The 17,733-nt window shown below is 42.5% G+C and overlaps 1 protein-coding gene across 1 annotated transcript in view; it reads left to right on the top strand.

Moving 5' to 3' along the window:
• The first annotated feature begins 518 nt into the window (after positions 1-518).
• Positions 519-17,733, top strand: part of prmt9 (protein arginine methyltransferase 9) — a 77,998-nt gene continuing 60,783 nt past the window's right edge. Inside the window, exon 1 of the mRNA XM_063046451.1 lies at positions 519-899. Within this exon, the coding sequence (XP_062902521.1) occupies positions 723-899 (177 nt within the window). The 5' untranslated portion in view covers positions 519-722. The remainder of the gene's footprint in view (positions 900-17,733) is intronic.

Here is a 17,733-nt window from a genome sequence, read left to right as displayed (position 1 = left end):
ATGTTAGGAAAGGGAGGGGGATTGGGGAGGGGAGGTGGTGGAGGGTAGGGTCTGGAGAAGTGGGTTGGGAGAGAGAGCAGGAAAGGGAGGAAGAAGTTAGAGGGAGGGGGTGGGGGAGCAGGGGCGAGGGGGAAGAAAGGGGAGGGAGGGGGTGAGGGAGTGGGGTAAGGGAAGGTGAGACGAAGCGTGGGTGGTGGAGGGGAGGAGGGGAAGGGGAGGGAGTGGAGTAGGGTAGTGAGGAGGAAGAGGGAGAAATTGTGTGGATTGGGGTAGTTATGGTAGTGAGGGGAGGAGGTGGGGGAAGTGGGGACTGGGAGGTAGTGAGGTGGCAGGAGGGGTTGAGCTTGAGGGTGAGGCGGGGCAGTGGAGGGATTGTAAGAGTGTGTTGGGAGGGGGAGAAGTTGTGGGGACGAGAGGTTGGATTGAACTGAGAGGTGTGAGGGAATGGGAGAAGTTGTGATGGTGGGGGAAGGAGAGAAGTTGTCGGGGTGGGTCGAAGGTCGAGGTGAGTTAGGAGCGTAAGGTTCAGCAGTGACGAGAAGATTAGAGGTAAAGTGTAAAATGACGGGGAGAGTAGAGTGGCTGGCGAGGGATGTTGGGTGGAACTGTTCTACAGCACCACATTTTCCCCGGCTCGGTATCTGTGCTGCGCTTCCGTAATTGTGCCCCCGGGCCGGAATCCGTGGGTTCCCTGTCAGTTCCTCGGACCGTCGTCTGTCCTCATGTCGGCTCGCAGGTCCGGGCGACGTGCCGGCAGCGGCAGCCGAGGGCGGGTGCGCCTGGTTTACCGCTCGTTGCAGAGCGCCCAGGATTACCTAGAGAGCGGAGACTTCGGCACGGCGTTCGCTCACTACTTGTTGTTGCTGAACCTGGCGCCCGAGCTGAAGGAGATCATCAGGGTGAGTGGGGCTGGAGTGTCGCTTCGGACATTAGGGCTGCGGACTTGGAAATAGACGCTGAAAATCAAATGACTGCAGGAAATCGGAAATAAAAGCAGAAACCATTGGAACAATCGGCAGGTTAGGTAGCATCTCAAAAGATTTAAAAATAGATAATATGATGCTGCCTGACCTGTTGATTGTTTCCAAGACACAAGCTATTCTGCAGACGCTGGAAGTCCAGAGTAATAAACACAAAACGTAGGTAGAACTCGGGCAGCATCTATGGACATGGACAAACAGTCGACGATTCGGCCGAGACCCTTAATCAGACTGAAGTGCTTCCAGGAGTTGCCTTCTTGATCTCCATCAAAGTTGTCCCGATGGAGCTGCTACTTTTTCATAGAAAAAATAATTCCCAAGAAGGATGTTGTTCTGCCTGTCCTGTCCATGCTTCCTTCCTATTTAGGCTGATTCCACTTAATAACTTACTTTGAATTTATTTTGGGATCTGGGCATTGCTGGAGTTTATTGTTTATCCCTGACTGTCCCTGAGAAAGTTGTGTGAGAGGCCCTCGTGAGTGAAGATAACTCTATGGTTCTATTAGATTTGGAGTCCAGAGATTTACAATTAGCGATAATAAAAAGGCTGGCAATATAATTCCTAATTGAGTTCTGTGTCTTGGAGCCTTCAGGTACGTATTGATATCCCCGTGACCTGCTTTCTTGCCCTTCTTGATTAAGTACTAACAGTAGATGAGTAAGTATCTTTAGTCAATTTTGTAGCAAACACATTAGAATTCATTTAAATCTTACATCCATCCCACATTCTAGCCAGCATTGCTTAAACACGTGCTTGTGAGCAGCCGTTAGCAAGATGAGTTCTAAGGTATTGGAAAAGCCTAAAAGAGCTCGTAAGGGTGTTACACTTAGCATAAAACTAGACATAATTAAGCATTTTGATCGTGGTGAACGAAGTAAGGACAAAGTTTGGCTTGTGGAAGTTGACGAAGATGATGTTGAAGAGATTTTGGCACCCCATGACCAAGAACTGATAGAAGAAGAGCTGATGCAATTGGAAGAGGAAAGGATAACAATTGAAACCGAATGCAGTAGCGAATGGACCAAAAGTGAAGTCGTCCAGGAACTGAATGTGAAGCAACTGCGTGAGATTTTCGCTGCAATGATTGCAGAAAAGTATGACTTTAATTTTGAAAGGGTACATAGGATTAGGGCATATTTGCAGGATGGTTTGAGTGCTTACAAAGAACTGTATGATCTAAAAATGTGCGAGGCTAAACAGTCAAGCATACTGTCGTTCTTCACAGGCCTTCCACATCAGCCACAGCAGACGATGAACCTCGACCTTTGACATCAAGGCAGGCAGACATAGAAGAAGATGACCTGCCTGCCCTGATGGAAACAGACGATGATGAGATGACACCCCAGTGTCCCACCACCCCAACCCCCGGGCCGCAGACCGATACATTGCCGTGGAGAATGCAGTGGTAGCCGGGATGCACCCAACACATCTTTAAGAAAAAAGCCAAAATAAACAAGCTAATTAATTAGGTGTTATTTGACATGATTTGGTAGGTTATTTTTTGGGTCTGCGAACGCTCACAAATTTTTCCTATATAAATAAATGGTAATTGCTTCTTCACTTTACGACATTCTGGCTTACGAACCGTTTCATAGGAATGCTGTACCTTCGGATGGCGGGGGAAACCTGCAACACATAAAACCTAAAATAACAGTAACATATAGTAAAAGCAGGAATGATATGATAAATACACAGCCTATATAAAGTACAAAATACTTTTCCGCAGCACTGTCTAGCGCAGCCAAAATCTCGCAGAAGCACTCTCGGCAGAAACATGGCGCAAGCGCTCACAGCAGAAACACTCTCTCCGGTAAAGTAACCTTTAAACTATGAAGCTGACAAATCATACCAAGTAACACATAAAAATACACAGCCTATATAAAGTAGAAATAATGTATGTACAGTGTAGTTTTACTTACCGGAATTGGGAAGTCTCCAATAAATTGCAGTTTCGTCACAGTTAAACACTTGCTTATACGAATAACCACCTGACGCAAGCAGCAATCGCCTCTGATCTGGGCTGACATTTACGTGCCAGGTGGCACCTAATTAATTAGCTTGTTTATTTCGGCTTTTTTCTTAAAGCTGTGCTGGGTGCGTTCTGACTACGGCTGCACCCCTGCATGCTTTGCAGCAATGTATCGATCCGCGGCCCAGAGGTTGGGGACCACTGCTTAAACTATGAAGCTGCCCTTGCCTCAGAAACCGATCAAACCACCCATGACTATCTTTAAATTCCACTTTCGCAACACTTTCATCACCACCGTCCAGTGCTTTCTGTTTCAGCTTATTAAAAAGACTGACTGATTTCTCCTCAAGTATAAGAAAACTTAACGGAACTCCACACTTTGTACACCCATCAATCCACTCAAGCAATAGACTTTCCATTTTATCCATTATTGGATGCCGACTAAGAGAGACCATTTTGCTATGAGCAGAACCAATAGTAACATCGGCAGCTTTCAAAATTCTTTCTCTCTGCGTATAAATAGTGCGAATGGCGGACGCAGGCAAGTTCAACACGCGGACAATGTCCTTACTTAGTTCACCATGATCGAAACACTTAATTATGTCTAGTTTTACACTAAGTGTAACACCCTTACGAGCTCTTTTAGGCTTTTCCGATACCTTAGAACTCAGCTTGCTAATGGCTGCTCATAGGCATGTGTTTAAGCAATGCCGGCTAGAATGCAGTTCCGGGGGAGGAGCTTGGCTGTTCAGGCGCGTGCTGCCTTTTTTTCGTAACAGTGAAAACACCTTCTGTTAGCGAAAACAGGTAACTAATGTAGGTCTTTCGTAACAGCGAGGTGTCGTAAAGCGAATGTTCGGAAAACGGGGGCCACCTGTATAATGCCTTCAGTCCTGTAACTGTAGCCCTTTTCGATTTTGTCCCCCTCTTGCACTGCAACTCATCAGGTTAACTACCTTATCTTTGATATTTTTAAATTTCTATGCTACCACTGTCAATTTAATTGCTTTAATTTTGCTTGGCAATATTTTATGTACTGTACAGGACATTTGGAGATGCATATAATTATTGTACCGTGGAATCTCTGGTTTCATCAATGAGTCCAAATCAGGTTATTCATACACATTTATCTCTAATAGATCTATTCTGATTTTCCTATATCTTTGTAAATTCAAATTGCCTTTTTTTCTCTGGGTTTAGTGTCCACATTAGGATATTATGGACTGTAGTAGTTGGTTTATTGTCTTTTTCTGTTTTGATTTGGGATGTTATAGACTGATAACTTGTTTAGTGTTGGGATGCATTTCTGGGAGCGAGAGTGCTCACAAATCGGCGCAAGAAGGTAAATTACAGCATCTTGATATTGATTAAACATCTGTGCTGGGAACATGGTGTAAAGTGCCCTCACTGCTGCTGTGCTGGGGATCTGGGTGCTGGCATCTGGTACAGATTTCTGCCCTCTGCTAGTGTTCCCACTGCAGTAAAGCACCTGCAGCTGCCTTTGTGCTGTGGTATTGGTCGAGCCGCAGCAAGCGGTGTGGCTAGTCACTGCTTTGAAGAAGAGCTCCATGTTTCACTCTGGACAGCACAGTAATTCTGGGCCATTGTTTAGAATAGGAAGTGGCTGATTTATATATGGACAACATCTGATGGAAGCTATTGTCTAGTTTTATCTTCATTCATCTATAAAGCTTTCTGCATTTCAGAGTTGTCTGTGGAAACAAGCTCAATGGCAAGTGACCATTGAGAAATCTCAGATCTTGGGACATCGTTAGAGTGATGGTACGCTCAGGCTGGCTTTTCAATATATGGAGTACCTTAGCATTTGCCATGCCAGCCTGGTCAAAGCCCTGAGGTCCATGTGTGGATGCTGAATAGCCAGGCTACCTGCTCCAGGTAGCCCAAAACCACCTCTCAAAACTAACTTCACGTGACAGTGAGTATAGGGATAGAATGAGGTGGAGAATAAATGCGTGGCTGAGAGATTGGAGCAGGGGACAGTGATTCGGATTTCTGGATCATTGGGACCTCTTCTGGGACAGGCGTGACCTGTACAAAAAGGATGGGTTGCACTTGAATCTGAGGGGGACCAATATCCTGGCGGGGAGGTTTGCAAAGGCTATTGGGGAGAGTTTAAACTAGAATTGCTGGGAGGTGGGAACCAAACTGAAGTGACGGAGGAAAGGGAGGTTGGCTCACAAATAGAGAAAGATTGGAGACAGTACAAAAAGGAGGATAAGCAGGTGATAGAGAAGGGACGCACTCAGACAGATGGTTTGAGATGTGTCTTTTAATGTGAGGAGTATTATGAACAAAGCGGATGAGCTTAGAGCGTGGATCAGCACTTGGAGCTATGACGTTGTGACCATCACAGAGACTTGGATGGTACAGGGGCAGGAATGGCTACTTCAGGTGCCGGGTTTTAGATGTTTCAGAAAGGACAGGGAAGGAGGCAGAAGAGGGGGGGGGGGGGCGTGGCACTGTTGATCAGGGATGGTGTCATGGCTGCAGAAAAGGAGGAAGTCATGGAGGGATTGTCTGCAGAGTCTCTGTGGGTGGGAGTTAGGAGTAGGAAGGGGTCAATAACTCTACTGGGTGTTTTTTATAGACCACCCAATAGTAACAGGGACATCGAGGAGCAGATAGGGAGACAGATTCTGGAAAGGAGTAATAATAACAGGGTTGTTATGGTGGAAGATTTTAATTTCCCAAATATTGATTGGCATCTCCCTAGAGTGAGGGGTTCAGATTTTTCTTGACACAATATGTAGATAAGCCTACAAGAGGAGAGGCTGTACTTGATCTGGTATTGGGAAATGAACCTGGTCAGGTGTCAGGTCTCTCAGTGGGAGAGCATTTTGGAGATAGTGATCACAATTCTATCTCCTTTACCATAGTATTGGAGAGGGATAGGAACAGAGAAGTCAGGGAAACGTTAGTCCTGACCAAGGGTCTTGGCCTGAAACGTCGACTGTACCTGTTCCTAGAGATGCTGTCTGACCTGCTGCGTTCACCAACAACTTTGATGTGTGTTGTTAGGGAAACGTTTACTTGGAGTAAGGGGAAATATGAGACTATCAGACAGGAACTTGGAAGCATAAATTGGAAACAGATGTTCTCAGGGAAACGTACGGAAGAAATGTGGCAAATGTTCAGGGGATATTTGTGTGAAGTTCCGCGTAATACGTTCTAATGAAACAGGGAAAGGATGGTAGGGTACAGGAACCGTGGTGTACAAAGGCAGTTGTAAATCTAGTCAAGAAGAAAAGAAGAGCTTACGAAAGGTTCAAAAATCTAGGTAATGATTGAGATCTAGAAGATCATAAGGCTAGCAGGAAGGAGCTTAGAGTGAAATTTGGAGAGCCAGAAGGGACCATGAGAAGGCCTTGATGGACAGGATTAAGGAAAACCCCAAGGCATTCTACAAGTATGTGAAGAGCAAGAGGATAAGACATGAGAGAATAGGACCAATCAAGTGTGACAGTGGAAAAGTGTGTATGGAACCGGAGGAGATAGCAGAGGTACTTAATGAATACTTTGCTTCAGTATTCACTAGGGAAAATGATCTTGGCGATTGTAGGGATGACTTGCAGCAGACTGAAAAGCTTGAGCATGTAGATATTAAGGAAGAGGATGTGCTGGAGCTTTTGGAAGGCATCAAGGATAAGTCACCGGGATTGGACGGGATGTACCCCAGGTTCCCGTGGGAAGCAAGGGAGGAGATTGCCGAGCCTCTGGTGATGATCTTTGCATCATCAATGAGGATGGGAGAAGTTCCAAAGGATTGGAGGGTTGCGGATGTTGTTCCCTTATTCAAGAAAGGGAGTAGGGATAGCGCAGGAAATTACAGACCAGTGAGTCTTACTTCAATGGTTGGTAAGTGGAAAAGATCCTGAGAAGCAGGATTTATGAACATTTGGAGAGGTATAATATGATTAGGAATAGTCAGCATGTCTTTGTCAAAGGCAGGTCGTGCCTTATGAGCCTGATTGAATTTTTTGAGGATGTGACTAAACACATTGATAAAGGTAGAGCCTTAGATGTAGTGTAAATGGATTTTGGCAAGGCATTTGATAAGGTACCCCTGAGAAAGTAAGGAGGCATGGGATCCAAGGGGACATTGCCTTGTGGATCCAGAACTGGCTTGCCCACAGAAGGCAAAGAGTGGTTGTAGACCGGTCATATTCTGCATGGAGGCCGGTGACCAGTGGTGTGCCTCAGGAATCTGTTCTGGGACCTGTTCTCTTCATGATTTTTATAAATGACCTGGATGAGGAAGTGGAGGGATGGGTGAGTAAATTTGCTGATGACATAAAGGTTGGGGGTGTTGTGGATAGAGTGAAGGGCTGTCAGAGGTTACAGCGGGATATTGAGAGGATGCAAAACTGGGCTGAGAAGTGGCAGATGGAGTTCAACCCAGATAAGTGTGAGGTGGTTCATTTTGGTAGGTCAAATATAATGGCAGAATATATTATTAATGGCAAGACACTTGGCAGTGTGGATGATCAGAGGGGTCATGTGGTCTGAGTCCATAGGATACTCAAAGCTGCTACGCAGGTTGACTCTGTGGTTAAGAAGGCATACAGTGCATTGGCATTCATCAATCGTGGGATTGAGTTTAAGAGCCGAGAGGTAACGTTGTAGCTATATAGGACCCTGGTCAGACCCCACTTGGAGTACTGTGCTCAATTCTGCCTCACTACAGGAAGGATGTGGAAACCATAGAAAGGGTGCAGAGGAGATTTACAAGGATGTTGCCTGGATTGGGGAGCATGCCTAATCAGAATAGATTGAGTGAACTCGGCCTTTTCTCCTTGAAGCGAAGGAGGAAGAGAGGTGACCTGACAGAGGTGTATAAGATAATGAGAGGCATTGATCGTGTAGGTAGTCAGAGGCTTTTTCCCAGGGCTGAAGTGGCTAGCACGAGAGGGCATAGTTTTAAGGTACTTGCAAGTAGGTACAGAGGAGATGTCTTTTTTACGCAGGGAGTGCGTGGAATGGACTGCCGACGACAGTGGTGAAGGCAGAAATGATAGGGTCTTTTAAGGGACTCCTGGATGGCTACATGGAGCTTAGAAAAATAGAGGGCTATGGGTAAGCCTAGGTAGTTCTAAGGTAGGGACATGTTCGGCACAGCTTTGTGGTCTGAAGGGCCTGTACTGTGCTGTAGGTTTTCTATGCTCCTAAGCCACGGCTAAATCACTTATGTGGAGGCACCACTGGGGAGAGTTAGTATTTTTCCTGACATTGCAGAGCACAGATTCCTTTCTTCAGAGTACAGAGGGGAATGTATCTGCAAGTGCTTGGATTGAAGGATCAAGAATGATATACTGAACTAGTGTTCTGTGGGGTGGTGTTAATTGGAACACTAGATCTGTCCCACATTTAAAAGCTGCTGCAGTTCTCTAACTGACCTTATATGCCTCCTTCGACTTCACAAGTAAGCACTTGATTCTAAGGAACTGTCTAAGAAGAAGAGTTTTTTTTTATCTCCTGTTAATATTTATGTATTTATTAATTTTATTTATTTGGAACTTTGGCTATCCATTCACATATTTGTTATAGTTGTTCATTCCAACATCAGCTTTTTTGTCAAATCTCAGATTTAATCATAATGATGTTTACAAGTTAAGCAGGTACAGTTCTTGGATCTTGTGGTTACTTAAGATTTTATGTTCTTTTAAAATCTGTTATCCTCTATACCTTTTTGCAGTCCAGCCAGGCTTTCTCTATTTATAATAGTTGTTGTATAATGTCAACCATAAATTTGTTGATATTCCCTTTTCATACTAATTTAAAAAAATCTTTGCTGTGTGTATCTAGGATTCCCTTGTGAATGATGTCAGGATATAATTCAAGTTCTTTGTGATGCTTGTGGATATTTTCTAGAAGTAATTTAGCAATTAGCTTTTTAAATGCAGCCTTAATTGATATCTGTTTGAGATATCAATTCTTCACATCATTATAACAGAAAACACTTTAACTGACTGTTGTCTTTGCCTTTCGAACTGATGCTCAATTCCAAATGCCCTTTATGTTTTTGGCATGTACCTGTGTATTTGCTAATGGCTAATCTGTTTCTAATCTAATCTATATGGCAGACACAAGAGATTCTCCAGATGCTGGAAACCCAGAGCAACATGCGCAAAATGCTTGAGGAACTCAGCCGGTCAGGCAGCATCTATGGAAATGAAAGAACAGTTCACATTTCAGGTGGAGACCTTTCTTCAGGATTGTTTATTCATTTCCATAGTTGTTGTCTGACCTGCTGAGTTCCTCCAGCAATCTTACTTGTGTTTCTTATGGTAGATTTTGTTTAAGAGTTTGCTTTTCTTATTTGTTTCACTTTGGGAAAACAGGATCGGATTGAAAAGAAAACATGTAAATGTCAGTTGAAAGAAGGTGGAGATAGCTCATTAATTGCAGTTGCTGTCTGGAGAGATGTAACTAGAAAGAGGAGAGAATATAATACAACATGGATGCCAGAACTATGAGATCCGTAACAGCGAAGTCTTTGAAACTTTAAAATAAAATAGAATACTGGAATTAATGCAGCATGTCAGTGGAAAGAGAAAAATAAGTTAACTTTATAAGTTGATAACCTTGAATAATAGTGCTGCACAAATTTGAAAAAAGTGGGATCGAAAATTATTAAATTCAGTTTTGTGTCTGGGAATGATGAGCTCATTGCAGAGCTGAAATGCTCTTCTTTGATTTTGAGTTTTATTGGAGCAATATAAGATGCTAAAGTGACAACTCAGTTTGGGAGTGGGATGGAGAATTAAAGCGAAGGCAGCTGAAAACAGACTGAGTGGATGCATTTTGCAAAGCTGTCAGTCAATATGTGTTTGGTTTATCCAATGTGACGGATCTCATCACGAGCATTGAATGCAGTGCACTAAATGGGAATACACGCAAGTGATTGCTGCTTCACCTGGAAAGGATAATTGTGTCTTGGATGATGGGGGCCGGTGGGGAGATGTTAAAGGACAGGTGTTGCATGTCTTGCAGTTGATAGGAAAGTGCCTTAAGAAGGGAAATCAGTGTTGGTGAAAATGGAAGAGTGGAAGTTTCAGATGGAATGGCTCGATGGATCTTCAGAGATGCTGAAAAGGGAAGGGAGGTGAAAATGTGTTTGGTGGTATTTCACTGGGTGATGTGGAGGATAATTCACCGAATGTATAGGTTAGTGGAATGGAAGGTAGAAGTCTTTTCTTGCTCTGGGGGGCGGGGGGGTGGGAGGGGGTTGACACCAGAAGTGCAAGAATTATCACTGATGTGGTTGAGAATCCTGTCAACATTTCTGGAGGAGAAACCATAGTAAGGGGTAACACTTCAGAACCACCGGTATAGCAGGTGTCATTATCAGAATAGATATAAAAGAGCCAGAGTAGCTGGGAGAATAGAATAGAGTCCTTGCAGGAAACAGATGGGAGGAGTGGTTGAGATAGCCATTTGAGTCTGGAGTTGCAACTTGGATATGAAGTTATTAAATTATTTATAAATATATTGAATAACCTAGGTCTTTGTAGAGATCCCTGAGTACACGGCACAACTTCCCCTAACATTTACTCATATTTTTTATCTATTGTCTCCTAACCAACAGCTATCTCCCAACTTCATGGATTCTACCAAATGTTCTTGATAGTTTTCAATTTATCAAAAGCCTCTTGACAAGGCTCTGTCCAAACAAACTTTTCATTTTTCCTCAAGAGGTTAGTTAATGGAAGAGCAATGTTTGCAAAATTCAAAATTTTCGGTAATATCCTACCATACCCAAGAATCTTCTGAGAGTTTTCTTACCAGTTGGAGTGGGTACTTCTAAAATTGCCTGAACTTTTGCCTGAACAGGAGCTAATTTTCCTTCACCCACAACATAACCAAGGTAGGTCACCGTGGCATGACCAAGTTCGCTTTTAGCTAAGTTAATAGTTAGGTTAGCTTTTGAAAGTCTTTCAAATAGTTTCTCCACTGCAGTAATACGTGCTTTCCAAGTATTATTTCCTGTAAGTAAATCATCAATATAGACATCTGTATCTTTTAACCCATGAATCACACTATTAATCATCCACTGGAAAGTACCTCGTGCATTCTTCATCCCAAATGGAAGAACATTATATTCATATAACCCAGATGGGGTTACAAATGCAGAAGTCTCTCTACATCTATCCGTCAATGGAACACTAATAACCTTTTAACAAATCAATCTTGGTAAGGAACTTTGCTTGTCCAACTTTATCCACACAATCATCTACCCTAGGGATTGGATATGCATCAGTTTTTGTCACAACATTCACCTTCCTGTAGTCTGTACAAAACCTAACACTATTGTCTGGCTTAGGCACCATAATACACAGTGAACTCCAATTAAAATTAGAAGGTCTAATAATATTATTCTCTAACATATACTTAATTTCTTGTTCAGCAAGTTCACATTTTTTCCCTGTTCATCTGATATGGTTGTTGTCTTATGGGTTTTGCCTCTCCAACATCTACATCATGTGAAACTACTGTGGTTCTTTTAGGAACGTCTGTATTTAAAAATTAACTGTTTCATCTGCTCTGGCTGTAAATGAGCTAATTTCTCATCAGTATTCTCCAGAATTGTGGAGTTTGGTAATCTGGCAGAAATAATGTTGGGTTTAAAATAAGTTTCAGATGAATTATCCATTAAGTTCCCCATGGGATCAAACTCATTATTATTGACCACAACAGTCATAGTAGCAGCCTGTTTCTCATAATACAGTTTTATCATATTTATACGACACAGCTGTGTTGCCTTTCTTTGATCTGGGGTTTTGAATCACGTAATCCGCATCATTTACTTTAGATTTAATCTCATAAGGACCATGAAATTTAGCTTGTAATGGATTCATTTGCACTGGGAAAAGAACTAACACCTTATCTCCAGGCTTAAATAACCTCATTCTAGCTTCCTTATCGAACCAAATTTTCATTTTCTCCTGAGCGGATTTTAAATTTTCCTCGGCTAAACTACAAGCTTTATGTAATCTTTCTTTAAATTTCAAAACATAATTCAGCAAATTAGTATGTACCTCTTTATTAATCCACTGTTATTTCAACAAGGCCAAAGGTCCTCGAACTCTATGCCCAAACACAAGTTCAAAAGGGCTAAAACTTAATGATTCCTGCACTGCCTCCCGTACTGCAAAAAGTAGTAAATATACGCCTTCAGCCCAGTCCTTTTCATTTTCCACACAATACGTCCTAATCATAGTTTTAAGGGTAGAATGGAATCTCTCCAAGGCTCCTTGCGATTCTGGATGATATGCAGATGAGGTAATCTGTTTTGCTCCCAGTTTATAAACTATCTGCTGAAACAATCCAGACATAAATTACTACCTTGATCAGACTGTAGTTCCTTAGGCAACCCAAAATAAGTAAAGAATTTTATAAGAGCCTTTGTCACAGTTTTGGCTGTTATATTCCTAAGAGGTATTGCCTCTGGAAACCTAGATGCTGTGCACATGATGGTCAGCAAATATTGATGTCCAGTTTTAGGTTTTGGAAATGGGCCTACACAATCTATAATAATTTTGGAAAACGGCTCACCAAATGCTGGAATTGGTTTCAGTGGGGCCACTGGAGTAACTTGATCAGGTTTACCCACAACTTGACATGTATGACATGTCCTGCAAAATGTCGCTACATCTTTTCTTAAACTAGGCCAGTAAAAATGTTTAAAAACCTTGTTCACAGTTTTCTTTACACCTAGATGACCACCCAAAGGCATACTATGAGCCATAGTTAAAATCTCATTGCAATAAACTTTAGGAACTACTACCTGGTGATTAACTTCCCATTCCTCACTAGCAGGAATTGTAGGTGATCTCCACCTTCTCATTAATACTCCCTTTTCAAAATAATATCCTACTGCCACCTTCTCAATTTCACTATCTGGAAGAGCTTGTTCCTTTAATTTGATAATCTCAGGATCTCTACTCTGCTCTGCTCTACTCATCTCCTTCCGAGATAAAGACAAATCTTCATGGTCAGACTTACTACAATAATCTTGATCAAATAATGAAGGTAAGAAAGTTTCTGGCACATCCTCAAAATTTGAATCCCGAGCTGAACAGCCATGGGTAACAACCTCATCCTGTACATCAATCTTTTTAGCCATAGCTCGGGTTACAACAGATGAAATATCTGTGTTAGAATCCCTCTGTGGTTCCTCAGAAATAGGCTTTATTGTCCAATGCACTTCAGGAAAAACCTGTCCATCTGCTAAGTAATTCCCTAACAAAAGGGAAACATCATTCACGGGTAAACTGGGTTGTAGTCCTACTTTAACAAGCCCTGTAACTAACCCTGACCTTAAATTTACTCTATGCAAGTGTACCGGCATAAGGGCACTCCCAGCTCCTCTTATATAGTTTACCTCAGCAATGTCAGACTCATCACTAAACTTTAGAGCACTGTCTAGCATTAGTGATTGAGAAGCTCCAGTATCTCTAAGGATTCTTATTGGTACTGGATTGGATCCCTCTTTCAAGGATACAAATCCTTCGGTTATAAAATGATCATATCCTCTCTTAACTTGGTCAGACTCTGACAAAGCTTCATTAGTATTTGTCGAACTCTGTGGATTTACAGGTGTTTCAATATGCTGCACACAAGCATCTGGGACTGCTTCCTTCTCTTTCTTCTTCAATCTAAATCAGTTAGCTATTACATGTCCAGGTTTCTTACAATAATTACAAATAGCACCAAAATGTCTTTCCTTCACATGTCTCCCTTCATCCTTACCTTTCTCACTAACTTCAGATTTAATTTCTGGTTTACCTTGAATCTCTGTGCTATTTTTCCTTTTAAAAGTTCTACCTGGAGAAAATTTACTCTTATCAATTAAAGCATACTCATCAGCTAATTTAGCAGACTCTTGCAATGTAGCAGTGTCCCTTTCATTTAAGTATGTCCTCTCTTTAACAGGAATGCTCCTTTTGAATTCCTCCAGTAAAATCAACTCTTTTAATTTATTATACTCTCCATTCACAGTTTTAGAGGAAACCCATCTCTCAAAACACACAGATTTCTCATAGGCAAATTCCATGTAAGTTTTTTCCACAGAGTTCTTCAAATTTCTGGATCTTTCTCCATAAGCTTCTGGAACCAGTTCATATGCTTTCAATATATGCTGCTTCACAATATCATAATCAAGTGCTTGCTCAGCAGTTAAAGCTGTATAAACATCTTGTGCCTTGCCTCTAATTACACTTTGTAACATCACTGGCCATTTCTCTTTCAACCACTCTAAACTCAGAGCAACAGTTTCAAAATGTTGGAAATATTTGTCCACTTCTGCTTCACTAAATGGAGGAGCCAAAATAACCTCTTGACTAGGAATAAACTGTTTCCTAGAACCAGAGAACTGATTCTCGGACTTTAATTTCTCCATCTGTAGCTCAAACTCCCTCCTATTATTTATAACCATATAACAATTACAGCACGGAAACAGGCCATCTCGGCCCTTCTAGTCCATGCCGAACTCTTACCCTGTCCTAGTCCCACCGACCTGCAGTCAGCCCATAACCCTCCGTTCCTTTCCTGTCCATATATCTATCCAATTTAACTTTAAACGACAATATAGAACCTGCCTCAACCACTTCTGCTGGAAGCTCATTCCACACAGCTACCATTCTCTGAGTAAAGAAGTTCCCCCTCATGATACCCCTAAACTTTTGTCCTCTAACTCCCAACCCATGTCCTCTTGTTTGAATCTTCCCCACTCTCAATGGAAAAAGTCTAACCACGTCAACTCTATCAATCCCTCTCATAATTTTAAACACCTCTATCAGGTTCTCCCTTAACCTTCTACGTTCCAAAGAATAAAGACCTAACTTGTTCAACCTTTCTCTGTAACTCAGGAGATGAAACCTGGGCAACATTTTAGTAAACCTCCTCTGTACTCTATCAATTTTATTGACATCTTTCCTATTCGGTGACCAGAACTGTACACAATACTCCAGAATTGGCCTTACCAATGCCTTATACAAACTCAACATTACATCCCATCTCCTATACTCAATGCTCTGATTAATAAAGGCCAGCAAACCAAAAGCTTTCTTCACCACCCTATCCACATGAGATTCCATCTTCAGAGAACAATGCACCATTATTCCTAGATCCCTCTGTTCTACAGCATGCTTTAATGCCCTACCATTTACCATGTATGTCCTATTTTGATTAGTTCTACCAAAATGTGGCACCTCACATTTTTCAGCATTAAGCTCCATCTGCCATCTTGCAGCCCACTCTTCTAACTGTCCTAAATCTCTCTGCAAGTTTTGAAAACCTACCTCATCATCCACAACTCCACCTATCTTAGTATCATCTGCATATTTACTAATCCAATTTACCACACCATCATGCAGATTATTAATATATATTACAAACAACATTGGACCCAGTACAGATCCCTGAGGCACACCGCTACACACCGTCCTCCAATCTGACATGCAGTTATCCTGACGAAGGGTCTTGGCCTGAAACGTCCACTGTACCTCTTCCTAGAGATGCTGCCTGGCCTGCTGCGTTCACCAGCAACTTTGATGTGTGTTGCTTGAATTTCCAGCGTCTGCAGAATTCCTCGTGTTTGCACAGTTATCCACCACTGCTCTCTGGCGTCTCCCATCTAGCCACTGCTGAATCCATTTTACTACTTCCATATTAATGCCTAACGATTGAACCTTCCTAACTAACCTTCCATGTGGAACCTTGTCAAAGGCCTTACTGAAATCCATATAGACAACATCCACCATTTTACCCTCGTCAACTTTCTTAGTAACCTCATCAAAAAATTCAATAAGATTTGTCAAACATGACCTTCCACGCACAAATCCATGTTGACGGTTCCTAATCAGACCCTGTCTATCCAGATAATTATATATGCCATCTCTAAGAATACTCTCCATCAATTTACCCACCACTGACGTCAAACTCACAGGCCGATAATTGCCAGGTTTACTCTTAGAACCCTTTTTAAACAATGGAACCACATGAGCAATACGCCAATCCTCTGGCACCATCCCCGTTTCTAATGACATTTGAAATATTTCTGTCAGAGCCCCTGCTATTTCTACACTAACTTCCCTCAAGGTCCTAGGGAATATCTTGTCGGGACCCGGAGACTTATCCACTTTTATATTCCTTAAAATTGCCAGTACTTCCTCTTCTTTAATTGTCATACTTTCCATAACTACCCTACTTGTTTCCTTTACCTAACACAATTCAGTATCCTTCTCCTTAGTGAATACCGAAGAAAAAAAATTGTTCAAAATCTCCCCCATCTCTTTTGGCTGCGCACATAGCCGTCCACTCTGATTCTCCAAGGGACCAATTTTATCCCTCACTATCCTTTTGCCACTAACCTAACTGTAGAAACCCTTTGGGTTTATTTTCACCATACTTGCCAAAGCAGCCTCGTATTTTCTTTTAGCTTTTCTAATTTCTTTCTTAAGATTCTTTTTACATTCTTTATATTCCTCGAGTACTTCATTAACTCCAAGCTGCCTATATTTATTGACGATCCCTCTCTTTTTCTGAACCAAGTTTCTAATATCTCTTGAAAACCATGGCTTTCTCAAACTTTTAACCTTTCCTTTCAACCTAACAGGAACATAAAGATTCTGAACCCTCAAAATTTCACCTTTAAATGACCTCCATTTCTCTGTTACATCCTTCCCATAAAACAAATTTTCCCAATCCATTCCTTCTAAATCCTTTTGCATCTCCTCAAAGTTAGCCTTTCTCCAATCAAAAATTTCAATTCTCGGTCCAGTCCTATCCTTCTCCATAATTACACTGAAACTAATTGTATTGTGATCTTGTATTTGCTTCTCTTTCTTCAAATTGCCTTTTCCTATGGGCTTCCCTAGCCTCGAATTCCTTCTAACAACACACATCAAAGTTGCTGGTGAACGCAGCAGGCCAGGCAGCATCTGTAGGAAGAGGTGCAGTCGACGTTTCAGGCCGAGACCCTTCATCAGGACTAACTGAAGGAAGAGTGAGTAAGGGATTTGAAAGTTGGAGGGGGAGGGGGAGATCCAAAATGATAGGAGAAGACAGGAGGGGGAGGGATAGAATCAAGAGCTGGACAGGTGATAGGCAAAAGGGGATACGAGAGGATCATGGGACAGGAGGTCTGGGAAGAAAGACAAGGGGGGGGGACCCAGAGATGGGCAAGAGGTATATTCAGAGGGACAGAGGGAGAAAAAGGGGAGTGAGAGAAAGAATGTGTGCATAAAAATAAGTAACAGATGGGGTACGAGGGGGAGGTGGGGCCTTAGCGGAAGTTAGAGAAGTCGATGTTCATGCCATCAGGTTGGAGGCTACCCAGACGGAATATAAGGTGTTGTTCCTCCAACCTGAGTGTGGCTTCATCTTTACAGTAGAGGAGGCCGTGGATAGACATGTCAGAATAGGAATGGGATGTGGAATTAAAATGTGTGGCCACTGGGAGATCCTGCTTTCTCTGGCGGACAGAGCATAGATGTTCAGCAAAGCGGTCTCCCAGTCTGCGTCGGGTCTCGCCAATATATAAAAGGCCACATCGGGAGCACCGGACGCAGTATATCACCCCAGTCGACTCACAGGTGAAGTGTTGCCTCACCTGGAAGGACTGTTTGGGGCCCTGAATGGTGGTAGGGGAGGAAGTGTAAGGGCATGTGTAGCACTTGTTCTGCTTACACGGATAAGTGCCGGGAGGGAGATCAGTGGGGAGGGATGGGGGGGACGAATGGACAAGGGAGTTGCGTAGGGAG

This window comes from Mobula hypostoma, chromosome 4 (genome assembly GCF_963921235.1).
Source record: "Mobula hypostoma chromosome 4, sMobHyp1.1, whole genome shotgun sequence".
Taxonomy (NCBI): Eukaryota; Metazoa; Chordata; class Chondrichthyes; order Myliobatiformes; family Myliobatidae; genus Mobula; species Mobula hypostoma.
Note: the sequence above shows the minus strand (reverse complement) of the source record. Positions and strands in the feature narration are given on the sequence as shown.